General features: G+C 37.8%; 1 protein-coding gene across 1 annotated transcript; it reads right to left on the bottom strand.

The window, feature by feature from the left end:
- Positions 1 to 18,044: 18,044 nt before the first annotated feature.
- On the bottom strand, positions 18,045 to 25,035 carry txna (thioredoxin a). The gene is made up of 5 exons (XM_055204993.2): positions 24,879 to 25,035; positions 23,639 to 23,743; positions 21,388 to 21,453; positions 18,485 to 18,550; positions 18,045 to 18,354 (listed from the first exon to the last, which is right to left on the bottom strand). The coding sequence occupies exons 1-5, from the start codon at positions 24,900 to 24,902 to the stop codon at positions 18,292 to 18,294; spliced, it is 324 nt and encodes a 107-aa protein (XP_055060968.1). The 5' UTR covers positions 24,903 to 25,035; the 3' UTR covers positions 18,045 to 18,291.
- Positions 25,036 to 26,602: the final 1,567 nt, after the last annotated feature.

The following is a 26,602-nucleotide window of genomic DNA, read 5'->3' on the forward strand; positions in this document are numbered from 1 at the left end:
ATCTTTAAGTTGTATTTATTTGTCATATTTTAATTTTGGTTCTTACTTATTCACTAATTAAATTTTTACTTCTTAAATCTCTACAAATTTGACTATTAATTAATCTTAATATTAATTTAATAAAGCATTGGTTCCTTTAAAAGAAATTCTGAAAATTACAACCACAACATCACAAAAAAGTCGCGAAATCCTGGAGGGATTATATAAAAATCACAAAAAAGAAATAAGAAAATGTCATTACCTTTGAGCAGATTAGCTTTGTAGTCAAGGGTACATTATTTGCAGCATCCTACGGTATATTTATACTTGTTTAGATAAATACCAATGTCACACAGGAATCTTGATCTGGCAGGTGGGTCTATAATCTGATAAATACTTGTGCTGAAAGGTAGTACTTCTTATTGAGACAGCCAAAGTAAAAGAGAAAGTAACTCTTCTACTTCTCAAAAAAACTTGCAAAATGCTGCTTTCCCTGTTTGCAAAGCTGTTATAGACTAGAATTGAGGTTGATTTTATTCATATGCAACATACCTGTAAATCTGTCCATTCTGTAAAGTACACTCCACTAACTAAACAATGACAAAAATCTAGATAAAGGGCATTCAAAGTCCTGGGGACTTCCAACCACACTCGTATATATACCTGCCTAAAGAAGAGTATTGATGATGATGTTTAATGCGACTGTATTTTTCTCTTAATATATTTCTGACACAGCTTTAATAAACAAACAGTTAGACAGACTCTATAGAAATGGAATGAGCAACTTTAATATTTTAAGCAGCTTGTATTGACAGGTGAATGAGAACTGATTTAAGGACTAAATCGTGTCTGCTAATGTTATACTATGTTAAAACTTTTAAAGCAAACTGATTAATTAACAATTGCAAAGATTTTCATTCAGTCCATGAATGACACATTCTTTCATTTTCACATAAAATGCAGATGAAAGACAAAAATTGCAGGTGAGTCAAAATGCTTTGAAAATTTTTTTAAGGGCTTCTTATAGAAAGCTAGCCTGTCTTCTCGGGGTTAAAGTGGGCCTGCACCCATGGTCCGTTGGTCTTCCAATGCATCCACGGAAATTGTTGGCAATAATTGGTCAATCGTATCCTTTTAACATGGTTCAGGTTCCAGTTTAAATAAAAGAAGGCAGAAATAATGCCTTATATTTTAAATAATTCGGGATGTGTTGATGAGGTTTATAAAATTCAATAGTGAAATAATATAAGAAATCTGTCTTTGTTCCTCTTTGTTTGGTACACACTGAACCTGTTTAATCCAAACTAATATTTCCCATAGGCAGATCCCGGGGTGGCGTAGTTGAGTAACAAGTAAAAATTGTAGGTCTTTTGGGACCCTCACCCTACAATCGCAGAAACACAAATGAAGACGACGAAGAGGATGAGACGACATAAACCGTCAGGAATTGGTATAGGACAGAACCCAGACGCAGACAACTCAAAGACTTTTATTTAACAAAAACAGGAAAACAAAAACCCATGAGGGGGCAAACAACAAAAACTTTGCAAACAAACACAAGACATACTAGACTAAACTAACAATAAACTTGACCTTAAACTTTAACTAAATACTTGACTTTACAGCAAACATAAGAGCATTAAATAAGGGGGCAAATCCAGAGGGGAACAGGTGACAATGAGAATACGATAATAAGGTGATTAACACAATCCTGAAACAAAACTAAACAATACGACCATAAAGTCAGGATCGTGACATAAACTGGAATGGTAAGTAGAACCGGGTAAGTCGAAACAAACACACAGATGAGTGATATGTCAAACAAGACCAGACGCTGACCGATTGAATGAGTGTTGCTAATATAGTGTGAGGTGGGTGATGAGGGACATGTGTCGGTGACTAGAATGCTAGTGGAGTCATGTCACTCTGACCTTTTCGTTCTTATTTACTTAAAAATGTGAGTTTTTATTAACTTTGGTGCTGTTGCCGTTTGCTTTCTCGCTGGTTGTGTTAAGGCAGGATTTTAAGTAAAACGTATTGTGAAATGCACTGTACTGTACAAATAAAACTGGCTTTATTTGCACAATTCTATGTGTCTTTTGCTTCCTCTTTGGTGTTAAAAAGCTTAAGAGAGAATGAACCAACCAATCATCATTCCTTTCCCAAACACGACAACAACACACATAAAAACAAGTTGAAAACAAGCTTCTAGTTGTAAATGTGGGCAACATGGAGGCTAAATCCCCATCTAGACAATGATCATTAAAACAAAACAGCATGAGGCTGAGCTAAAAATTACCAGACCATGTACACAATTTATGTGGCTTGCAACAAAAATTAATCATCAAAAGTACTAAAAACCATGTCTAAACCAGCATTAAACTATCGAAACCCAAGATCTAGATTAGAACTGTTTGTACATTTTAAAAAACGATTTGGCAAATGTCACTGGAACCATAAATGTCATTGCTATAGACCCCTTCAAGGTTTGTAAACATTGAATGACAATCGGGTGCGCGCGCAGCATGGGGTCAAACTGTTCATACCATTTAGGCTTTCTAGTTTAATCTAACAGGGCTGAAAAATGATGACTTACCTGAAATGAAGTGAGCACTACAAACACAAGCCTCTTTGATCTTTGCATTGTCCCAGTCTGCACGTTTAATTGCTTGCAGCCACAGATGTTGTATTTTTTGTTTTTGAGATTCTGCAGGAATCCCGAAAAACTTAACGGCAGACCTGGTGCGATTTTCAAAGCCCACGACGCAAGTAGGCATTTTTGACGATACAGAATAATACGCAACTCAATCTGCTGTAATGACTTTTCTGACCCCGACATGCGCAGTGGGAACCGCCTGTGACGTGAACTGTGAGGGGGTCTATAAGAACCAAAATAATAAAGCTATTTGAAGACAAATCTTAAGCTCTTTGCTCAAAATTAAAGTCTTGAAATATCATAGACCAACCCATGTGAGAACCGAACCTACAGCCTCATAGTTCCAAACTAAATTTCTCTAAACCATGACCATAATCATTGCTACCAACATTTTCAGGATTGCATTGGCAGCATGTTCAATTCTTTCTGTGCCATCGCAGTCTGATCGCTACAATTTATGACATTGCAATGCACTTCATAAGCGAAAAACAGCTCAAAATCAGCCACTGTAGCAAACACAATAGGAAAAACAAGAGGAAACGTACCTTATGACCAACTTGAGCTATAAACCCAGAAGTTAACTTGCTGTCTACCGAGCTTTTATCTGTCACCAATGAGATATAACAAGTCAAACAATAACATTGCTAGGCAAATATTCCTGCTGCAGACTAATTTAAATACTACAGATCTAAACTTTGGGATTGAATTGAGCTGATGGCACTACAAGAGAAACTACCAAAACACCATAGAGGAGGTTATGGCTGCCATTATAAAGACTCCAATTATAAACCAATATACAACAATCACACTACAATCTATGTTTTGCCTTCATAGGGTGGTAGATCAATAACAAAATCCACTTCCAGATGTGAACAAGGGCAATATAAGGAATAGTCAATGGATGGGGTTTGCCAGATGGGAGATGTAGTGGGCTTTTAGATTTGGCACATTCTGTGCATCCTTGCACAAACCTTCTGACATCTTTTCCCATGTTGTGCTACCAGAAGCAGACTTGTAGCAAGATGCGACTGATCCATTGGTGTACAGATTGGAGGAGAGGGTTGTGTCCAAGGAATATAAGTGAGGTCATGTGGAAACCCAGGCAGAGAGGGATCGGAAGTATAAGCAGAGGTAAATTTTTGATCCAAAGTGCACTAGATAGGACTAACAGTAGCATGCTGAGGTAAATTTGGCTTCCTTAGTTTCTTTCAGAGGTGTACAGATGAAAAAGAACATCAGCTTTGGTGGTTTTAGAAATTGAACTGGGTAAAGATAGTTGTTGACAGTTGTAAGTGTGGACCAATGATGGACTGTATCACCTAAAAAAAGGCATTTTGAATCAAAAAGCAAATAGTTTGAAAATAACAATTGTAAGTAAATAATGGCAAAATTATAATGTTTGGATGAATTAGTTTAATACGTATGTAAGTTCATTTGCTTTGTGTTCTTTTAAATGTATTGTGTGTTTTAAATACATTTTTCACACAACTTTTTGAAACATTTGTAATGGTTTGAATAAAGATGTTGATATTTTGTAATAATTGTGTCTCTTTAGATTTAATGTTAGCAGTACCTCTCTAGGTTAAAATTAAAATGAAATCTATATAAAAAGTGCAAACGAATGAATGTAAGAATAAAGTAAAATAATTAAAGTAGTATACTGCAAATCTAGGGCTTATACAGTAACGGCACTGTATATTTACAGTAGCATTTAGTTACTGTAAACCTGAAATACAGTCTCTAGTACTGTAAATCTTATTACAGTAGCTTACTGGCAACAGTGTTACTGGAAAACACCTTTGTATTCAGAGTTCAGGAGCAGAAGAATAAAAGGGCACAACAAGGCCTCCACAGAACGGCACAATTTCCTTACACCTGTGTGGAAACACTCACACACCACCAGACACAGCACAGCATTTGTGAAGGGACACCATCACCAAAATACACCCGCTTTGGCACTCAGCTCCTGTAACCAAAAAATTTATAAGATGGTATGTTACACTCAGAATGGTCACAGGGCTGCTGGTAGGATATGAAGGTAATTTAGGGCCTAAAAGATTAGCATGCAGAGGATAACATTTGTAAGAATGTTCGTGACATTGCAAGTGTAAATTAAATTAGCATGCGCAAAAAAAGTTTTGTAAAAGTGTCAATCAAGTTGCAAGCGTAAGAAAACAAGTTTTTCAACATTCTACTGTTAATTGTAAGTGTAATTCATGTCTTGTAAAACTGAAACTTCATATTTACATTAAATAAGTATGAACTGTATGCAGCTGGCTGACATGTGTTGATTCTGAGTTTTAAGCATATTTAGCGAAAATATGTAGTTTCAGTTTTACAAGACATCAATTACACTTACTTATTAACAGTCGAATGTTGCAAAACCTGTTCTCTTACGCTTGCAACTTGATTTACACCTTTACAAAACAGTTTTTGCGTATGCACATTTATTTTACGCTTGCAATGTCAAGTACATTCTTACAAATTTTATCCTGCACAGGCAAATCTTTTAGGCGCTAAATTACCTTCATAGTAGGATCACAGGCAAGCTGTAGTTTACAAACAAGAAGTATAGATCAAATATAGACTCCGCTGACTCTTAAACAGGCAATTTCACCAAAACATTTCACCGAGGTGCTACAGCTTCAACGACAGGGCTTTGAGTAGATGCATAGTCAACAAAGTTCTTCTGAATTCTGGTTTTCAACAAGGAACGATGTACCTGCCTCACCTTGTCCAAATCATCCACGGGGCAATAGAGTACACCAAACCTCCTTCCTTAGGGGCTTTCACCACTTGGTACATTACCAGACTTCACAGGTCCCAGACTTTTGACCCACCTCTCACATCAAAGTCGTGAAGATAAATCAACTGACCGTCCCCCACTGGTGCATCTTGAACATGTGAGTCATGCCGTGCCTTGCAACATACAGCAACAACTCCCAAGTGCTCTCATGCCCCCTCAAAAGCCACCTGCAACTAAGTTTGATGCTCTACAACCTACCCATGTACATTTCCTACAGCCATTCCTTCTACCTTCGCTAACAGGAAATTAACTGGTAACCGAGGCTCTTGACCAAACATCAAATAGTATGGTGACTCGCCAGTTGATTGACGGGGATAGTATTATAGCCAAACAGGACCTGAGGAAGACATGTAGCCCAGTCCTGTTTACTTGAAGGAGGTAAAGTGTGCAAAAGGTTGGGTAGAGTTCTGTTAAACCATTCACACTGGCCATTCCCTGATGGTATGGTGTTGTTCGTGACTTTTCCAACTTATACAGACAACAAAGCTGCTGTATAAGTGAAGATTAGAAGTTGCGTCCCTGCTCAGAATAAAAATACAACCAGGAACCTAAAAATTACAGAACCACTCCACCACTAACACTTGAGCCACCGTTTCTGTCCTCTGATCCAGTGTAGAAACTGCCAGAGTATATTTGGTAAAACATCTGTCATTCCAAACACATTCTCCAAACCTAAACTGGTCCTTGGCGTACTGACAACTTTTACATTCTTCACACCATCACGGCAACCTCTCCAGACATATCCGGCCAATAAAAACACTGCCAAAACAACTCGGTCATGCGTTTAATGCCCTGGTGTCCATGCTACCAATGCAACCACCTCAAGACCTCAGCTCTTAACCCAGGCGGCAAAAGAACTTAAAGGATTTTCTCTCTTCAATCAGGGTGGAGGATCCGATGATAAAGAACTCCTTTACATTCCACCAGTCATTCCCACTGGTGAAGCAAAGTCAGACTACTCTTAGATAATCATTTCTGTTCTTCTGAACCCAGAAAGCTCATATGCCTCCCAAAAAATCTACCCTCCTAATCTTTTGGTTTAGCCTCTTGCAATGTCCTGAGATTGGCTGCAGAAGGGCTTGGGAAAACCTTAAGGGCTATTTCTGCAGCTTGTTGGATTGATGCAGGAACAACAGTGACTGGTACCAGCTGCCCCCAACCCATCAATAAGCGGGATGCTGCCTCAAAAAGGCATCAGCCTTACTCTTAGGTGGCCTATACCGAATATGCAGCCCAACGTTGTTGTGTGGCCTTGGTGTCAGTGATCGAGGAGTTTGCATATTGCAAATATAAAAACCAATTTTGGTTCCATAAAGATCTATTCAGTCAAAAGTTCTTTAAAGAACCATTTAATCAGATTGATCTCACGGAAAGTCGTGTTATAGTCAGGAAAAATTTGATTTATTTATTTGTGTCCATGGCAAGAAATTCAGCTTTTTTACATGCCTTGAGCACGGATATCTTTTTCGTGTCACTTGCACTAATTATTATAAATAGTTTTTTGTGGCGGTGGGCCGGTGGCATGACTTTCTTTTTCTATTTTCTTACCATTCTCGCTTGGGATTAGAATCACTTTCTTTTACATTTTTAGACATTCAAACCCCAACTCTAACCCTAACTCCAGGCAAGAAGTTTTAAAAGTGAAAGAAAAAACATGTAGAAACCAATTCATAAAATTACATCACATTACCAAATCTAACCCCAACCGACAATGATTTTTTTGGACAAGATGGCGGCACGCATAGACGCAGTGGCTTTTGGCTCTCTGATACGGTGCTGTTTGATTGTGTTTGTAGTGTGTGTACTGTATGTGAATACATTTTCTCAAGCAAGACACACATATAGTCAATCGTATAGTCAATCAACCTTGGATAATATTGGACTACGGTGCCAGATTAATGTTACAAGCTCGTTCCATCATGCTCACAACATCCCGCAGGACATAGCGAGGCCACCGGGATCTGTCTGGATGGTTTTTGGGCCAGGGAGGCGGTGTTGGAAGAGATGACAGAAGAGGGGCTGCCGGGGAAGCCTACTGGCCCGATTGAAAAAGCGACCACACAAGCCATTAGTACCCACCATCTTTCTCACCAACACTAGATCAGTCTTTCATAAAATGGATCTGCTTATCGCTGGGAATTCCACTATCCACGAATGTTGTGCAATGACAATAACTGAGACTTGGCTATACCCACTGATTCCGGATACAACAGTACAGCTAGCAGAGCACTTCATGCATCGATTCGACAGAAATAAAGACTGCTGTAAGAAAGGGGGGGTCTGTGCATGTATGTCAACATTGGTTGGTGTAAGAACTGTAAGATCATATACACCCACTGCTGTCCAGACCTGGAAGCATTGACGGTATTGTGTAGACCCCATTATCTGCCGCGAGAGTTCTTGGGAGTGATCATTACTGTTGTGTATATATCACCAGAGGCTAATGTTAGCACAGCTCTCACACTGTTGTATGACTTGATGAATAAACAACAGGCTTATCCTGAAGGGGTGCATATAGTTGCAGGGGATTTTAACCAAGTGTGTTTGAAGTCTGTGCTCTCTAAATTTGAACAGTATGTACAGTGTGCCACCAGGGGAAAGAACACACTGTAACATGTATATTCTAACATAAATACGCATAGAGAGCAGTGCCCAGGCCACATCTTGGCCTGTCTGACCATCTTTCATTACTCTTACTCCCAGCATACACCCCGCGGATAAGACAAACTAAGCCAGAAAAGAGGACCTGGCCAGTGGATGCACTAACTCAGCTTTAGGACTGTTTTGCACATACAGAGTGGAGTATTTTTCAGTCTCAGGACCTGGACCAATATACAGAGACTGTTCTGTGTTACTTTTAGGACCTGTACAGAAAATGTGACTGTTAGTAAACTTATTTGTGTCTACCCATATAACAAACCCTGGATGAACAGAGAAGTACAGTCTCTCCTCAAAGCACAGAACTCTGCTTTTAGGTCGGGGGACAAGGCCCAGTACAGCGTAGCTAGGGCTTATCTGAAGAGATGTATTAAGGGAGCAAAAGAGAATTATAGGAGGAAAATAGAGGACCATCTGCAACAGAATAATCCACAGCAGGTATGGCAGGGACTACAACATCTCCCCAGCTACAAGAGCAGACCTTCTATGGCTGTCGGAGGCAATGCTGAAATGGCCGAGCAGCTGAACCGTTTCTTTGCCCGGTTTGAGTCAACAACATTGCATCCAGTCACACTGCCTCCACTCTCCACTACGCTGCACACTCTCGCGTTACAAGAACAAGTAACAAGTTATGTTACAAGTGAGACGTGTTCTGAGGGCAGTGAATCCAAACAAGGCTGCTGGACCAGATGAAGTACTCAACAAAGTACTGAAGGCTTGTGCAGACCAACTTTCAGGGGTCTTTACAAAGATTTTTAACATCTCCCTTACACAAGCCTCCATCCCCCCTACCTAAAGTCTGCCACAATTGTCCCTGGTCCCCAAAAACCCAAAGTCAGTAGTCTCAAAGACTACAGGCTTGTAGCCCTCACTTCAGCTGTCATGAAATGTTTTGAAAAAATGATCGCTGAGAAGACTAAGGCCAGCCTCCCTTACAACTTTGACCCCCATCAGTTTGCGTATAGAGCAAACAGGTTGACAGCAGATGCCATCAACACAGCCCTTTACACTGCACTGAACCACCTGGAGCTGCCAGGAGCTTATGTTAAATGCTGATTATAGTTCAGCATTTAACACCATCATAATACCAGGCATACTGGTAGATAAATTGCTGCACCTAGGTTTTCCCCTCTCTACCTGCTCCTGGATTTTGAAGTTCGTCACCAACTGCCCACAAACAGTGGGAATTGGTTCCTATTCCTCCTCTACAATCACAGTTAGCACCGGATCCCCACAGGTTGTGTGCTGAGTCCACTTCTATATTCCCTGTACACCTATGACTGCGTTCCCATCCACTCCTCCAACACCATTATTAAATTTGCAGACGACACGACAGGGGTTGGCCTAATAACAGAAGGAGATGAGTCAGAGTACAGGGAAGAGGTCCAGGCACTGAACACCAAGAAAACCAAGGAAATGGTAATTGATTTTAGGAGGAAAAAGAATGTTTTAGTTCCACTTTAGATTAATGGTGACGAGGTAGAACAGGTCTCTACTTTCAAGTTCCTGGGGACAACGATCTCAGAGGACCTCTCTTGGACTGTCAATACAATGGCTATAGTGAAGAAGTCCCAGCAGAGGTTACACTTCCTGAGACTACTTCGGAAAACTAGTCTGCAGGGAAATCTGCTGGTGACTTTTTATCTCTCCACCATCAAGAGTGTCCTTGCATATTGCCTCACAGTGTGGTACTCTGGCTGTTCAGCTGCAAATAGGAGGGCTCTGCAAAGAGTTATTAAGACTGCTGAAAAGATCATTGGCTGCCACTTCCCCTTTATGGAGGACATTGCAAACAACAGGTGTCTCCACAGGGCCCGAAATATAATAAATGATAACACCAACCCAGGACATGAACTGTTCAGCCTCTTGCCTACTGGGAGGTAGAGGTCTACACGGGTCCAAAAATTCCTACCCGAACCCGATCAGACCCGTAAATGTGCTACACTGAATCAACCCGGACCCGTCTGTTGTTTTGAAAGCTGGACCTGGAACCGAATCGGACCCGTCTATTATTTAAAAGCTGGACCCGGATCCGACGCGGACCCGTCTATCATTTAAAATCTGGACTCGAACCCGTCCGGGAAGACACAGACCCGACCGGCAAATATTCTTTAGCTAAATGTTATTAATAAGTCAATAAACAAGTAGCGAAAATTAAACTTTTTGTCTTACCCATAGAAGTTAGTCTTCTCCCTCCTTGTACCTGACTGTGTGATGCACAATCCTTATTTCCAAGTAAGTTCCATCCATGTTATTCCTCTCTTGACGATTGAAATGTTAATGCTTATTCCAGCTTTAAAAGTCCACTTTACAGTCATGGTGATTAATAACGCAGTTTTACATTTGTTGTGTATCGGGTCAACTTGCTTAATAATGTTTGCCCATTTGGATTATAATAACGATTGCTCGTTCAGTGCCATGGCTGCTTTCGTTAGCTTTACTTCTTTGCTGTCATTTCTCTTCTAAATAAAAGAGCCAGTTGTCAAAGGTAAAGTCATTGCGTCTCACTGCAGAAGCTCCTGACTGGTAGCCAGAGAAACATTACAAGAGCACATGCGCGTTAGCTGCCTGGTTGGAGCAACCAAATATAAACTTTTTAAAGCAATTTTAGCGTCATAGAAAAAATGTATGCAACAGTTCATCTAAGTTTTTGTTGCTATTTTTGAAATATTTTATTTAAATGTGAGTGTGTGTTTTCCGAGTCCGATCGACCTCGGGTATTAGCCACAATGTTAAACAGACCCGGGACCCGAAGTAATAGATTGAGACCCGACCCGGACCCGGCTGATCATTTAAAATATAGACCCGAACCCGTACGGGTCTCGGGTCTTCCGCGTAGACCTCTGGGAGGCGATACAGGAGCCTTAAAAGCAAGACAAGCAGACTAAAAAACTATTTTTATCCATGGGCTGTAAGGACTCTGAATGGGGGCAAGACTTAATATATTCTATTCTGCTTTAACATTTTAAGGTGCAATATACTTTTAAATATATAATGTGACCACTTTTTGTAATTATTATTTATTATTGTTGTTATTGTTATGGTTTTTATGGCTTTTTGTTATGTATGTGTTTATGAAAAAAACAAGGCCCAGCTTAAAAGCTTTAATACCCAGACAAAGTCTACAATTTATGGGGCTTGCCAGACAAGTGAGTCAAAAATAAAAAGAAAAAACTAAGAGATCTAAAACCAAGATAGATGAGACCTGTTTTGTAGGCTACTGTTAAAACAACAATTTAAACATGAATGATGCATTGTTTCACTTTCACATTCAGTTTAAGCTGGAAAAAATGCATATATATTTTTACTGTAACAGCATTCCGAGATTTATCAAATGTATGGATTAAGTAAAAATAAAAAAAGGATATTAAAGTGGATATAAAAAATATAATGAGTAAAAATAACTCATTTTAATACAAGGTTAAAACATGATATAAGTTTGTAAACTTATATTAATTAAGCAATCGCTTTCCTCGGTTGAACTGAGTAAACTGAACTTGGGTTTTACAGTGTTGCGTTTACCTTGGTATACCCATCCTATTAAACTATTAAACCAGATTCAGCTTATCCCACACATTTACCTTATCGGCCTTTCAGTACTTTACACCTAAGACAGACAGTGGTGGGCGCTTTATGTACCACTCTCTTTGTGTGCATCACACACACTTTAAAAATTGCTGGGTTATTTTTAACCTCTACTGGGTTGTTTCAACCCTTTGTTGGGTCAAATATAATCATTTTCTGGGTTACTAAAACCCAACATCTGGTTCGTCTCTTTTTGACCCAAGGTTGGGTTAAAAATAATCCAGCATTCTTGTGCATAAACTTATTTACTAATAATTTATTAAATATAAAAAAAAATCATTTTTGTTCCATAAAGATCTATTCAGTCAAAGGTTCTTTAAAGCAGTGGTTCCCAAACTTTTTCAGCATGTGGCCCCCCTTGTGTACGGTGCATTCCTTCGCAGCCCCCCAAAGAAAATTTGTGACATAAAACTCAACATTTTAATAAAAAAACATTAAATTATACAAAAAAGTTGTGTTTTTGGTTAGTAGCCTTATTTTTTAGGTTTAATTACACAGAATTCATGATAAATTAATGTATTTCATAAAACGTCATAAAACTGGGGCCCCCCTGGCACCATCTCGCGGCCCCCAGTTTGAAAACCACTGCTTTAAAGAACCATTTATATACATGTTATTATCTAAAGAACACTGTTTCACTACAAAGAACCTTTTGTGAAACAGAAAGTTTCTTCAGATGTTAAAGCTTCTTTTTGAAACTATTTAACATTGGCATTGAAAAGCACAGCTATTAAGTGTGTAGGCTTTGCTGCTGAGTAGTTTCTCTTAAATAGTTTTACTTTCTTTGCTACTTTACTGGTTAAGGCAGTATTTTCAGTAAAGCTGCTTTGAAACATGTATTGTGAAATGCACTATTCTGTACTGATAAAACTGGCTTTTCTACACAGTGCTATGTGTATTTTGTTTACTAGTTGGCTTTTAAAAGTATAGATAAAAGAATGAAGATTGGCCTCATTCTGCAGGCATTCAGACATAACACCACACATGGAAACAAGTTGCAAACATTTCCAATTGTATATGTGGGAGGCTATCTAGACCCCATTTAGACCATGATCATTAAAACAAAAATAAACACAAGTCCACGCTTAAACGCTAATACCCAGATCAAGTCTACAATTAATGGGGCTTGCAAGATGAACAAGTCAAAAATACTAAAAAAAAAAACTGTCTAACCAACAGATAGATGAAACCTCACTCTAAATGCTGGGTAAATATTTAACAGAACACATGCTGGGTTATAAATAAACCTATGCTGGATTGTTGGTAACCCAACCATGTGTTGAAACAACCCAGCATTGAGTAGAAACAAACCCACTATACAATGGGTTATTTTTGACCCATAATGGGTAAATAATGGACAGAACACATGCTGGGTTAAAAATAACCCAATGTTGGGTTGTTGTTATGTAATGGATTATAACAACCCAACTGTTGGGTCAAAACAACCCAGCATTAGATCAATTGTAACCCAGCTGTGTGTTCTGTTCAATATTTACCCAGCGTTGGGTTAAAAATCACCCAGCAGAATTTAGAGTGCTGTTACTGTTACAACAACTATTTGACAAAGGCCAATGAAAGGATAAATGGCTTTTCTATTAGGACCAAACACATAACATTACACATTTACACGAATCTAGACCTATCCTGGGATTAAGCTCTTTGCTCAAGAGCACAACACTGATAAACCGACCATCAATTGTTATTTGAACTTACAACCTCATGGTTGCAAGCTAAATTTGAACCACTAAGGCACTATAATCATCACTATACCATCATTTTTAGGTTTTAGGCTCAGAATTCAGTCTCAAAATTTCCCCCGGCATTCAATTCAACCTTTTGTGCCATCACAGTCTAACGGGCAAAATGTATTAACGTATAAAATGCATTTTATAAGCAAAAATCATAATAGTAGTTAATACAACCACAAGAAGCAATAGACAATGAGAAACACAGCCTACTTTCAGGGTTCCCACGGGTCCTTGAAAGTTTATGAATCTCGGGGAAATAATTCAAGGCCCTGGGAAATTTTTGAAAATGTACATACAGTCTTGTTCAAAATAATAGCAGTACAATGTGACTAACCAGAATAATCAAGGTTTTTAGTATATTTTTTATTGCTACGTGGCAAACAAGTTACCAGTAGGTTCAGTAGATTCTCAGAAAACAAATGAGACCCAGCATTCATGATATGCACGCTCTTAAGGCTGTGCAATTGGGCAATTAGTTGAATTAGTTGAAAGGGGTGTGTTCAAAAAAACAGCAGTGTGGCATTCAATCACTGAGGTCATCTATTTTGTGAAGAAACAGGTGTGAATCAGGTGGCCCCTATTTAAGGATGAAGCCAACACTTGTTGAACATGCATTTGAAAGCTGAGGAAAATGGGTCGTTCAAGACATTGTTCAGAAGAACAGCGTACTTTGATTAAAAAGTTGATTGGAGAGGGGAAAACCTATAAAGAGGTGCAAAAAATGATAGGCTGTTCAGCTAAAATGGTCTCCAATGCCTTAAAATGGAGAGCAAAACCAGAGAGACGTGGAAGAAAACGGAAGACAACCATCAAAATGGATAGAAGAATAACCAGAATCGCAAAGGCTCAGCCAATGATCACCTCCAGGATGATCAAAGACAGTCTGGAGTTACCTGTAAGTACTGTGACAGTTAGAAGACGTCTGTGTGAAGCTAATCTATTTTCAAGAATCCCCCGCAAAGTCCCTCTGTTAAAAAAAAGGCATGTGCAGAAGAGGTTACAATTTGCCAAAGAACACATCAACTGGCCTAAAGAGAAATGGAGGAACATTTTGTGGACTGATGAGAGTAAAATTGTTCTTTTTGGGTCCAAGGGCCACAGGCAGTTTGTGATACGACCCCCAAACTCTGAATTCAAGCCACAGTACACAGTGAAGACAGTGAAGCATGGAGGTGCAAGAATCATGATATGGGCATGTTTCTCCTACTATGGTGTTGGGCCTATTTATCGCATACCAGGGATCATGGATCAGTTTGCATATGTTAAAATACTTGAAGAGGTCATGTTGCCCTATGCTGAAGAGGACATGCCCTTGAAATGGTTGTTTCAACAAGACAATGACCCAAAACACACTAGTAAACGGGCAAAGTCTTGGTTCCAAACCAACAAAATTAATGTTATGGAGTGGCCAGCCCAATCTCCAGACCTTAATCAAATTGAGAACTTGTGGGGTGATATCAAAAATGCTGTTTCTGAAGCAAAACCAAGAAATGTGAATGAATTGTGGAATGTTGTTAAAGAATCATGGAGTGGAATAACAGCTGAGAGGTGCCACAAGTTGGTTGACTCCATGCCACACAGATGTCAAGCAGTTTTAAAAAACTGTGGTCATACAACTAAATATTAGTTTAGTGATTCACAGGATTGCTAAATCCCAGAAAAAAAAAGTTTGTACAAAATAGTTTTGAGTTTGTACAGTCAAAGGTAGACACTGCTATTTTTTTTAAACACACCCCTTTCAACTAATTGCCCAATTGCACAGCCTTAAGAGCGTGCATATCATGAATGCTGGGTCTTGTTTGTTTTCTGAGAATCTACTGAACCTACTGGTAACTTGTTTGCCACGTAGCAATAAAAAATATACTAAAAACCTTGATTATTCTGGTTAGTCACATTGTACTGCTATTATTTTGAACAAGACTGTACATAGATACAGGTCATTGAAAGTGCTTGAATCTATTTTATGCAAGAAGTTTTCTGGAACAAAATTCCGTATTATTCCCTGTGTAGTGTAGGATAATATCATAAAATAGCCTTTTAAGCACACGTGCTAAACTGTTCGCTTTAAATGCTTATATCTTCTGTATGCGAATGCTGATTCATACCAAACTGCTTTTTTGCATAGTTGTGTTAACACATGAAAACGTCTCTGGTTACGTATGTAACTGTTGTTCCCTGAGAAGGGAATGAGACGCTGCGTCTCCCTTGCCATACTTCCTGTGTCCCTGTAACGCCGTCTTTGGCAATATTTCAGATAGCGATATACTTCCTGGCTCCCGCGTCACCCTTTCTTTGTCGTTAAGCCTCACCATTGGTTAAATTTGATATACACATTCAGACGCACTTACCCCTGGAGGCGTCCCCAAAGTGTCACCGCAGTGACGCTTCGCAGGTTCCCTCTAAAGGGAACTGTAACAATGTATCTTAAAAGGTAACACAATGTAGCCTTGCCCTCACTTGTAATGTGTCCCCACATTTAGTCCTTGAATTTTTGGGTATTGGACCTGGAAAGTCCTTGAATTTGAAGTTAACTAAGGTGTGAGAACACTGTACTTTGTAGGTACAGCAAAAATTAGCATTTTAAACCAACCTAGGTAAATGGGTTTTGAACACTCGACCTCTGAGGTATAACTCTGAGATTTACACAACCCTTAAGACTGCTAAACAAATATTTCTGCTGGCACTTAAAGAGAAGCTACCAAAACTACTTTTATAAACTACAATAGCAGAGAAAAAAGCTAACAAAATAGAAACGGCATCTCTGGTGCTGGCCTAATATATATTTACGTGTTTTATGGATTATGTGTCAAGAAATAGAAATGAATGTTTTAAGATTGGTGCACACATTTGTTATTTAGCCTTGTAGTGACAGACAATCTGAGGGACATAACATGGATCTTTCAAGAAACTACAATAATGTTTTCCTGTAATAAAAAGGACAAGCAAACGTTTTACACACAAAACTACATAATAAAGCATGCAAGCAAAATATACCACTTTTTGGATGCTCATATTTACATTCACATTCCAGGGTTCCTTCAGGTTTCACCAAGTCAAATTTAAGACTTTTTAAGACCTTTTTAAGATCATTATGAGTGAAATTTAAGACCAAAGCGGCACAATGATCTCAGAAATTCTCAAAACATTATATTTTTATTATATCTTTGTTTATTTATTTATTTATTTTTTTGACAAATAAAATCCACTAATATGGGAAGATCAGTATGGTCAGCTGCTGATATGTGGCTTGTTAACATGTTTTACACTTTCTCCACCCATACGTTATGTGCATAAATATGCACTATACCGCCATCGCATTTATTCCCCTCTCTAATTACACAATAATTAAATGAAAAGGAAATTTACTTTTAAAAGGCTGTTCGTGGTTTGTTATGTGTTGCAAACAAGGCCGTTTCTAAATCCGAAGGCTGTAGCCTCCAGAGGTCGCATTTGTAGGCTGCATATGAAAACTGTGTAACACTAAAGTTGACTCATTGTTGATGGCGCGGGACTTGACGGCCTGACTGTTTAAGTTGATTTTTAATAAAGCAGTGTTGATTTTTTTGCTTCTGGGTCCTCTGTTTCAGAACCTTGCAAATGCTCTGGTAAGCCACGGGCTAGTTGGTTAAATTAACACAGAAAAGATTTTTCTCGCCAAACCTACACTGTAAAAATTTGCTGTAGTTATGCAGTTGGTTGCCAGTAACTTACTGTAGAAGATAAAAACTGAAAATGTTTCATGTTCATTTAACTTTGAACAAACTCTTGCCAGTAAATAACATAAATGTAAAATCTACAGTAAGTTACTGGCAGCTAGTTGCCAGTAATACTGTAATTTCTACAGAATTTTTTTACAGTGTACAGTATACAGTCGGATCACAACATCTGAAATATAGCTTATGGCATGAATTGCGTGGATTATAATAGCCTACATTTGTATTCTCTTAAAAAAAATAATGATTAAAAACTGGATTGAAGAGACATTCAGTGACACGCAAAGTGCAGAACTTTTCTTTTTAGAGGCCCACCCATCAAATACATTCTTCCTCCGTCACTGAGGCATTTTAATTTACCATTTTATTTTATTTTTTCGGACAACCTTTTCGGGAATAAATGGAGGTAAGGAATTTAAGACTTGGGTTAATTAAATTTAAGACTTAGAGTGAAAATCTGGCCATTTTTAAGACTTTTTATGGCCTTAAATTTAACTTTCTAAATTTCAGACTTTTTAAGACCCCGCGGGAACCCTGTCACATTCATTACAGTGGCCACTTTCTGTTTTGCCAAAGATGGGTAAATAATGACAGAAATGTCATTTTTGAGTAAGCAGTTACTTTAATTTATAAATATATTATTGTCCACTGTTCGTTTGTGTTAGTTCATTGTGTAATGTCAACATACACAATTTGTTTTGTTAAAATTGTATTAGTAATGTATAAGAAATTAACATAAAGATAGAAAACAAATTCTGTTAAAGTACTGTTAGTTTATGTTCAACTATTGCATTACTGTTATCTTTACTGTAAACCTACCCACAATAACAACATACTCTCTACAAGACAAACGTTTTAGAGGCGTCAAGGTCTTAGACACAACTGCAAATGCTTTAAGGTATTTTTGGAATTATGTTCATTTATTGATCTTGATTCCCAAAAAATTTAACACACAGAAACATACAGACAGAGGTAATCCGTAATTGTGGTATATCAGATGACGGAGTAAGGCAGATTTTACCAGCTAAAATTGCAGTAAAACGATTAGAAAATAAACTGAATTCATGAGTAACAAAATAAGATGAAATTATTGTTAGTAAACTTGGGCTGGACAGGAAACAATAATGAGGGTGTCTTAGTCCCGAGTTATTTGTGGTTATTCACCATCTCTTCCAGTTTAGCCTGGTTGGACCCAGAGAAATCATCCACCTACACAAAAACAAGTAATTAAATAAATGAAAACAATGACTGGAAAGAAATCAATCATTGTGTGTGACAGAGATGCATAGATGTTAAAAACACAATTATTAGTTCTAAGCACTAAGGAAATAAAACAAACCTTTTTCCCGTTCTTGTAAAAGTGGAATGTCGGCATACATTTGATTTCACAAGACTGGGCCACATCCTGCAGACACACACACACAACATATCATTTCAGTATTGCTTAGGACTTTTGTTTAGGACAGTATTGCTAACTACCCAAGCACTGTTCCTGAGTAATACATATTTTCAGCATTCATTGGTTTATGTAACAGGTTAAAAAGCTAAAGATAATTATAGGAGCCATAGGGATATGAATATATGACTACATGGAGCAATGATTTGCAAAACATGTGCAAAGAAATCAGAACTAAATTACTACATCTTACTGCCCTCTTATGGTGGACTTAAGAATTAAAGATTAGCCACATGTTCAGGACACAGACTCATATTTCAGCAATATTAAAAACAAACTTAAGACAAGTAAAATAAAAATAAAAATAAGGGTGTTCCTCAATTCCCTATTTTTTAAGATTTATGACCACTTATAAGATCATGACAGATCACACACCGTGTGACATGGATCTAATAAACTTGGGTAAGACAAATATGTAGACTGTACGATAATGACACCTATGTTCATAAGTTAGTAAACTTCATCAGGAATAGTAAACAAACACAGCAAGGTAAATCGTGGATGCCAGTTTTGCACACAGTGCTGGTCCTATAGTAGATGCTGGGGGGCCCCCCAAGCAAACCTTTGTGTGAGGCCCCCTTTCAATGCATTCATAAAACCCATTGATTGTTTCTGCTTAACCTAGTTATTTGTTAACTAACCACACATCTTGTATTATCTTACAGCTCAGCTGTATTATTGCCATATGAACATTACTTTGACACTCACCTCTGACTGATCAATTTGTGTTGTGGAAACTAGCACTAAAAAATAAACCTGATTTAAATTTAAAATTAAAACTATTTGGAAATCTATATTGAGTATTATTTTGAAAATATTACACTGCTTTGTTTGGCAAAACTAACAAGACTTTAAAATATTACAAACACACAAACACATACAGAAACCCCGTCTCATGTCACGCATTGACTGCATGTTGTCCAAGTACATAATAGTAATTAAAGAAAGTATTTTTAAAAACCGCATTAATCCGCATGTTTGCAAATTATTAAAATGATAGCGTCTTGTTAACATTAAACAATAATAATTTTGATTTGGTATAATGGTATTTTAAATTATTTTGAGATCAAGGGGGCCTCCTAGTGGTGTGGGAAGGGAACCCTATGCAACTTGCATAATTTGCTTCCAGGAAGGACCAGCACTGTTTGCACAGGAAGCTTGCATGTAGTTTACATAAACGTAAGCCTTGCATGCACACTGTAAAAAAAGTGAAGGTTTCAAAATGTTTTCTCCACAAAGGAAATAAAGTAACTTTTTAGAAACGTTTTTTACTACCAGTCAATTTATTATTTTGCGTATACTGGCTAAAATCAGCCTAAACAGGTTGCGAACAAGGATTTTTTGGTCACCCTGAAAAACAATTTTACATTTAGCAATTTTACTTTTTTTTTAAAGTTCCTATCAAGCACCGTGGGGTGTTCCTTTATATATGCTGTTGTTGTCTCTGTTAGTTATCTGTTGTATATAGAGTTGTTTTAATGAATGATATTTGATGATTGTCACCATGGTTGATATTTGTGTTTCCAGTAATAAAGTCAAGTGCATGATACAATGCTATTGGTGCTGAAAGTGATTTCAACACAAACTGTTTGTGTTTAAATGTAAATGATAAAGGATGTACAGTTAGCAAGATGTTGGTTTACAAACTGTATCAGCCAGTCACGTTTGTGTATGCACATACACTGTCACTATGGCAATGGGCATTTCATTTCCGACACACGCTGTAAGCAGAAACACCAATCTTAACAAACTGGGCCAGGTGGCCAATCAGAGCAAAGTAGGTTCAGAGAAAAGATGGGTTTAGACAGACTGAATCGTTGAACTGCTTCAAATGAACCTTTCAGCATTTTTGAGAAATTAGGTAATACATAAATCTGGATATTTTGATAAAAAAGTTTTTTGTTACCTTGTAAGCATTTAATGCTGTTGGAGGGGACAATATGATAGGCTCTTAAACGCATCTTATTAAAAGGGCTGGTCATGACCGTGATCATTTCGTGATTTTATGACAGCAAAACTGCGATTTTATGATAGCTAATCCTCTCACTTTAGCCCTGTGATTATATTTAAAGCATGCCGTCCTCTTCATGTTGACTAAATGATAATTTAGTATTATTAATTTATTTATCTGAATGTTCACGCAAAACCAGGGTATATATACACAGATACTAAATTAAGCTTAACTTTGTTTTTACTGGCTTCCTGGTTGTACCCAATTACAACACCAAACATAACCAACTCTGAACTACAGTAAAATACAGTAAAATAGGTTGCCCAGATTTATGTGTTAGCCTCCTAACCACATTACCACGAAACCCACCTCCAAGATTTGACTGGCTGTCAGAAACATGTGTAACGTATAAAATTAGATTGACCAGCCATTTACCTACTGCTGCTAGATGCTTTAATGAGGTTTGTAACAAACCCATGTGATAGATCACTATTTAATTTTATAACAAAGAAACAAAACAACAGGATTATTGTTAATCACTGGCGAAATTTAAATGGCTTTAAATGTTTACTAGATAAAGCATTCAGATGAAACCACAGATTCTGAAGGGAAGGAACAAAGAGTTTCAGAATTTGACTAAGCAAATTAGCTGGAATTGTATTTACATTTGATTTTAAATTTGGCAAACATTTTTACCCATTGCATTAAAGGGGGATACATTTCAATACATTTCTTACATTTAGTTAAAAATCAAACCTATGATCTTGCATTTGTTAGATCCTCACTATACCAACTGAGCTACAGGAATCAACAACAACTGAAACCATAAACTCACCTGTGCATCGTCCACGTCTACTTTAAGGAAAACCACATTTGCATTGGCAGGATTTTCAGACAGACCCTAGTAGTAAAGAAATACAATGAGAACATAAAGCAGCTGATTTGGTTGAATATTAATGAACAGTGATTAGTAAAGGGCTCGTTATAGTCGTGCGTAGGTCCTACGGCGTAGCCGCGATGGCTCCGCTCGGTTTTCATTTATACTTTTGTGTCGTCCTTCGCGTCGACGTGCAAACCGCTGGTAGGCAGTATCCACGCGTGTAACCACAGTAGCAGCACGACCGTCAGAGAAGAAGCAGCTTGGCAATTTAACCCACAAACGAAGAAGAAATAGCAACTTGTGTATGATTTGAGAAGACCAGCAATGATGGAAGTAAATAGACAGTGACTTTTGATGCAGTTTGAGTTAAATCACTCCTCAACTTGGCTCATCTTTGTTTTCACCGTCACAAACGGAAATACCTATGACTAGGGATGCACTGATACCACTTTTTTCATCTCCGATCCGATACCTGAATTCTGAGTATCGTCCGATTCCGATACCTGCAGATCCGATACTACTGTATTTTTCTTGAGCAATTTAAATTACACACAGACACAAACACACACACACACACAATATATATAAAAATGTGAACAGTGCTTTCTGCTAAATCTAGCATAATATAATTATAATTTTAAAGTAAAAACCAATAATTTAAAATGATTTACAAGTTACAAGAACATTAATAATTATTATGGTAGTGTTTAGGAGAAAATAAAATAGGCACGTTTGATCAAATAAGTATGCTAAATATATTTTCCTTAATCGCAGGGATGGGCAACTGCGGTCCTGGAGGGCCGGTGTCCTGCAGAGTTTAGCTCCAACTTGCCTCAGCACACCTGCCTAAAGGTTTCTAGTATGCCTAGTAAGACCTTAATTGGCTGCTTCAGGTGTGTTTAATTATGGTTGGAGCTAAACTCTGCAGGACACCGGCCCTCCAGGACCGCAGTTGCCCATCCCTGCTCTAGAAGCATTCTCACATGGGAATCCTCGCTCCGCAATGGAAAGTTACGTTCATAACTATTAAAACACAAAGAGATTAGATGCATCGTGTGCTCAGCACATACTGAATTGCATCCATCCAACAGCTTACTGAGACTATATAAAATAAGATCTTTAAAACAGCCTAAAGATATTGAGTGTTCGTGTGTTGAATGACGCGTTCCATCCATCCGCTTCACCTGTGAATTAACTCAGCACATAGTGAATTGCATCCATCCAACAGCTTACTGAGACTTTATAAATCAGATCTTTAATAAAGCCTAACGTTACAGTTATTGTGTGTGTGCGTGTGTTGAATGGCGCGTTTTCATCCGTCCGCTTCTCATCAGTGGATTAACTCAGTTTGCAAGTAAGTTACAGTGTTTCTGTGAACATTAATATCTTTAAATGTGCGTTTGTTCCTTCACATGAAGCTATTGAGTGTAAGATGACTTTGATTATAGTGCATAAAAGCGTTTATGGTACTTTTATAATACTTTGTCGTTTTAATTGCTTGTCAGTAACAACCATGGGTAACGTGCAGTATCGGAATTGGATCGGTCCTGTTAGTCCGATATCCGATCCAGCAAAAAAAGGCCGGATCGGCCCCGATACCGATCCAGAATATCGGATCGGCGCATCCCTACCTATGATGCAGTTTTTTTACCTGATGGGAGGGGTTCTGGTAGACCAATCACAGCGCTTGCGGTCCGCATAGATCTGACGCGCTGTTAAAATTTTTGCGAGGTGCACGTCAGGCTACGCACCGTAGCTACGGCATAGAACTTATGCACGACTATAAATCGCCCTTAACTTTAAGCACGACCTTGATTAACTCTTCAACACATAGATAAATGTAGGGCTGTCACGATTATGCAATTTGGCTGACGGTTAATTGTCTGATAAATTGTGACTATTAATTTCCTGTTTTAGCGCTTGACAATTATGACGTTTAATTGTCTATTTTATTGCTCTGACATTTAATTCTCATATAAAAAAATTCTTTGTTTATAAAATTAGGTTTACCTGGCAGAAAATATACACATAACACATATATGTGCAATCATTGCGGTGATCTGAAATCATCACGATGAGGTCAAACAATCGCGATGAGACGATTATTTTATCATTGTGACAGCCCTAGATAAATGTATAAATAATAAGTGTTCGTTGGCAATGCAACTACTATAAACACATAAAAATAAAGCAAATGATTACTTACTTTGAAGAATGGAGCAATGCTCTGACAAGGCCCACACCATGTGGCTGTGAAGTCAACCACTACAAGCTTGTCGCCTGCCTCTGCCAGAGCTCTGTCAAAGGCTTCCTGTGAATACATGCCAAAAGTTGGACTTGACTTTCGGTCACCATATTATAAATACATTGGTCTCATTTTACATGCAACAGCTTGTAAAATGTGAAAAATTCAAATTATATAAAAACATATTTGGTAAATTCATCATGGTTTTAAGTGTAGTAACCATGTTTTTGCCAGATATAGCCCATATGTTAAGACATTTAACAGGTCAGGTGTGCGTTTATCAAAAACAAAACATCCATGAAACATTTCTCAACCTATCAGAATAAGAATTCAACAGCCCCGTGGTGTAACTTATGTTAACAGTTACAACTTTTGATTTTAAAAATGTATTAGTAAATGCTGAAATTAACATGAAATAATAAATACTGTATAAGTATTATTCACTATTAGTTTGTGCTAGCTGATGCATTACATTATTGTAAAGTGTATTACAAAACCCTGCTTCTTTCGCTGCAGCAATGATGCGGGCGGCTGCCGTGCATTCACTCAGAAGCGTTCAACCCACGTGATGTGATGGCGCGCTTCGCGTCTTATCAGGCCTTTCAACAGGCGATAGATGAGCGCGATATTTGTGACTCTGAAAACTATAACGCATTTTTTTTTTTTTTTTGCATATGAGATAACATTGCGTTTTCATGGGCCGCAAATTACGGCGGAATGAACTCCGCAAGCTGCATCAGAATCAGTGATCACTTGGGCTTATTTTTTAATAACATCTAGATTTGTATTAAGTTATACAACTAAAGGTCAAATAACACGCAAAATAAGAACTTAGTTGGGTGAATGTGTCATTAGCTGCTGCGATGTGTGCCATTTTATCGCTGGTTACACGCTGATGTAATGATGACCTGGTTAGCGGTTACGCTAGGTAACTACTAAACACGTCGCGCGATCACAAACTGAACCGGTGTGTTACATAATTTCATGCCTCGTTAATGTTATACTAAACCTCACATGCACGTGTTTGGATATAACATTTAATAGACTTTGTTAAAATGAGCTTGCTGGAAAGCTAACTTAAAGGCTTCCGTGCAGTTAGTGAGCAAAACGTGGTCGATGTTGTCTTAGCCCACTAGTGGGGTATTTTTGTGCCAAATAAAGTTTAAAATGGGTGCATGCCGAGATAAAGCCGCGCACTTACCTGATCTTCAATGACAGTGATCATCCTCTCGGTTTATTTTTACCTTGAACTTAGAGAAGAAACCTTCCTCACCACCACGTTCCCCTAAAAATAGACCTCCCCCTCTGAATCAAGGATAGTTCAGCTTCATTCAAAGCCCTGCCCATCACGCTCTCTAGACGACAATACTGAAGGAGGGAAACCGTATGATACATACTGGATGTTCTCGTTACAAACTGCACATTTTTGTTAAATATTTCACAAACGTATTTATTTAACAAATGCTATTCCCATGAAAATAATAATAGTATAAAATAATAGAAACCATGAACCATCACAGTTGGTTTTCATTCTAGTGCGTTTAATGTTATAATAATGGGAATTGTATGGAATTTTAAAGGAAACGAATCAGTTTCTACTTGCAATGAGGTGGGTATGGAATTAAAACAATGCCACCTATAGCCTGTATTTGCAAAGCAATGAAAAACTAAATAAAAACTAAATAAATAAAATGATACGGTATGGAGCAAAAAAAATCTTTTTACAACCAAAATAGTTTTGCAAAAATAAAAAATGAATAGAAAAGAGGGAAAAGTATTGTGAAAAAATAGCTACACTCTAAAAAAACAAACGGTGCTATAGCACCAAAACAGTTGCTTTGGATCGTAACGATAGAAGAACCATTTTAGTGCCATATAGCACCGGTGAAGAACCAGTATAGCACCGGTGAAGCGCCGGTTGGGCGCCAGTGTAGAGCCATATAGGGGCCATATAGCACCACTATAGCACCACATATGGTTCTACATGGCACTATATGGTTCTACACAGGTGCTTCACTGGTGCTTCACCGGGGCTATATGGCACTAAAAATGGTTCTTCTATCGTTACGATCCAAAGCAACTGTTTTGGTGCTATAAAATCAAACAAGTAGCCTATGTCTTCGAATAAAGTCTCTTATGTACAGAGTTTCTACATGGTGGTGGAATTGCAGTGCATTATTTAAAGGACTAATAGAGGAAATTGTATAGGTGTATTTTGTCAGGCATTACTGTTAGGGCTGTCACGATTATGAAATTCGGGTGACAATTAATTGTTTAATAAATTGTGCCGATTATGACGATTAATTGCCTGTTTTATTGCTTTGACATTTAATTCTCATAATTTTTGGTTTGTTTATAAAAAAAAAATTCACACGTGAGTATTTATTTAAATATTTTGCAAGGTTTACCTTGCAGCAAATATTAATACACATAACACATATTTAAAAGTCATCTGATAATGTCTCGTTTATACAGGCGCTGCAGCTCCCCTTGTGTCAGTGTCAGTGGAGAGTTTGGGTAGTAGTGACTGAAATCACACTTAAATGTTTGTTTGTTTAAACATTTTATTTCAAACACTATGGTTTACCTATCCTAAATATTATTTTGAACTTGAATTTACATCCTCATTGTAATGATGAAGATGTGATAAACTTGTCCTTTCTGTTAATCAAAATGTAATTGTATTTGACAATACAATCACTGCCTAAATCAAACAATTTCACAACTGTTTGTCATTAATGGTAAAATGGTGAAATAATAAATTAATAGCTATACATTCAAATCATAAGTTTATTTTTTTGTCATGGTCAAAGAAGAATGTATAATACAGTAAACAATGTTCGCACCATTACGTACCACAAAGTAATTGCATTCACAAAAATTGTATGCTGCAGTATGTTTTTAGGGCGGTTTCCAGGACAGGGC

This window comes from Misgurnus anguillicaudatus, chromosome 3 (assembly GCF_027580225.2).
Source record: "Misgurnus anguillicaudatus chromosome 3, ASM2758022v2, whole genome shotgun sequence".
NCBI lineage: Eukaryota > Metazoa > Chordata > Actinopteri > Cypriniformes > Cobitidae > Misgurnus > Misgurnus anguillicaudatus.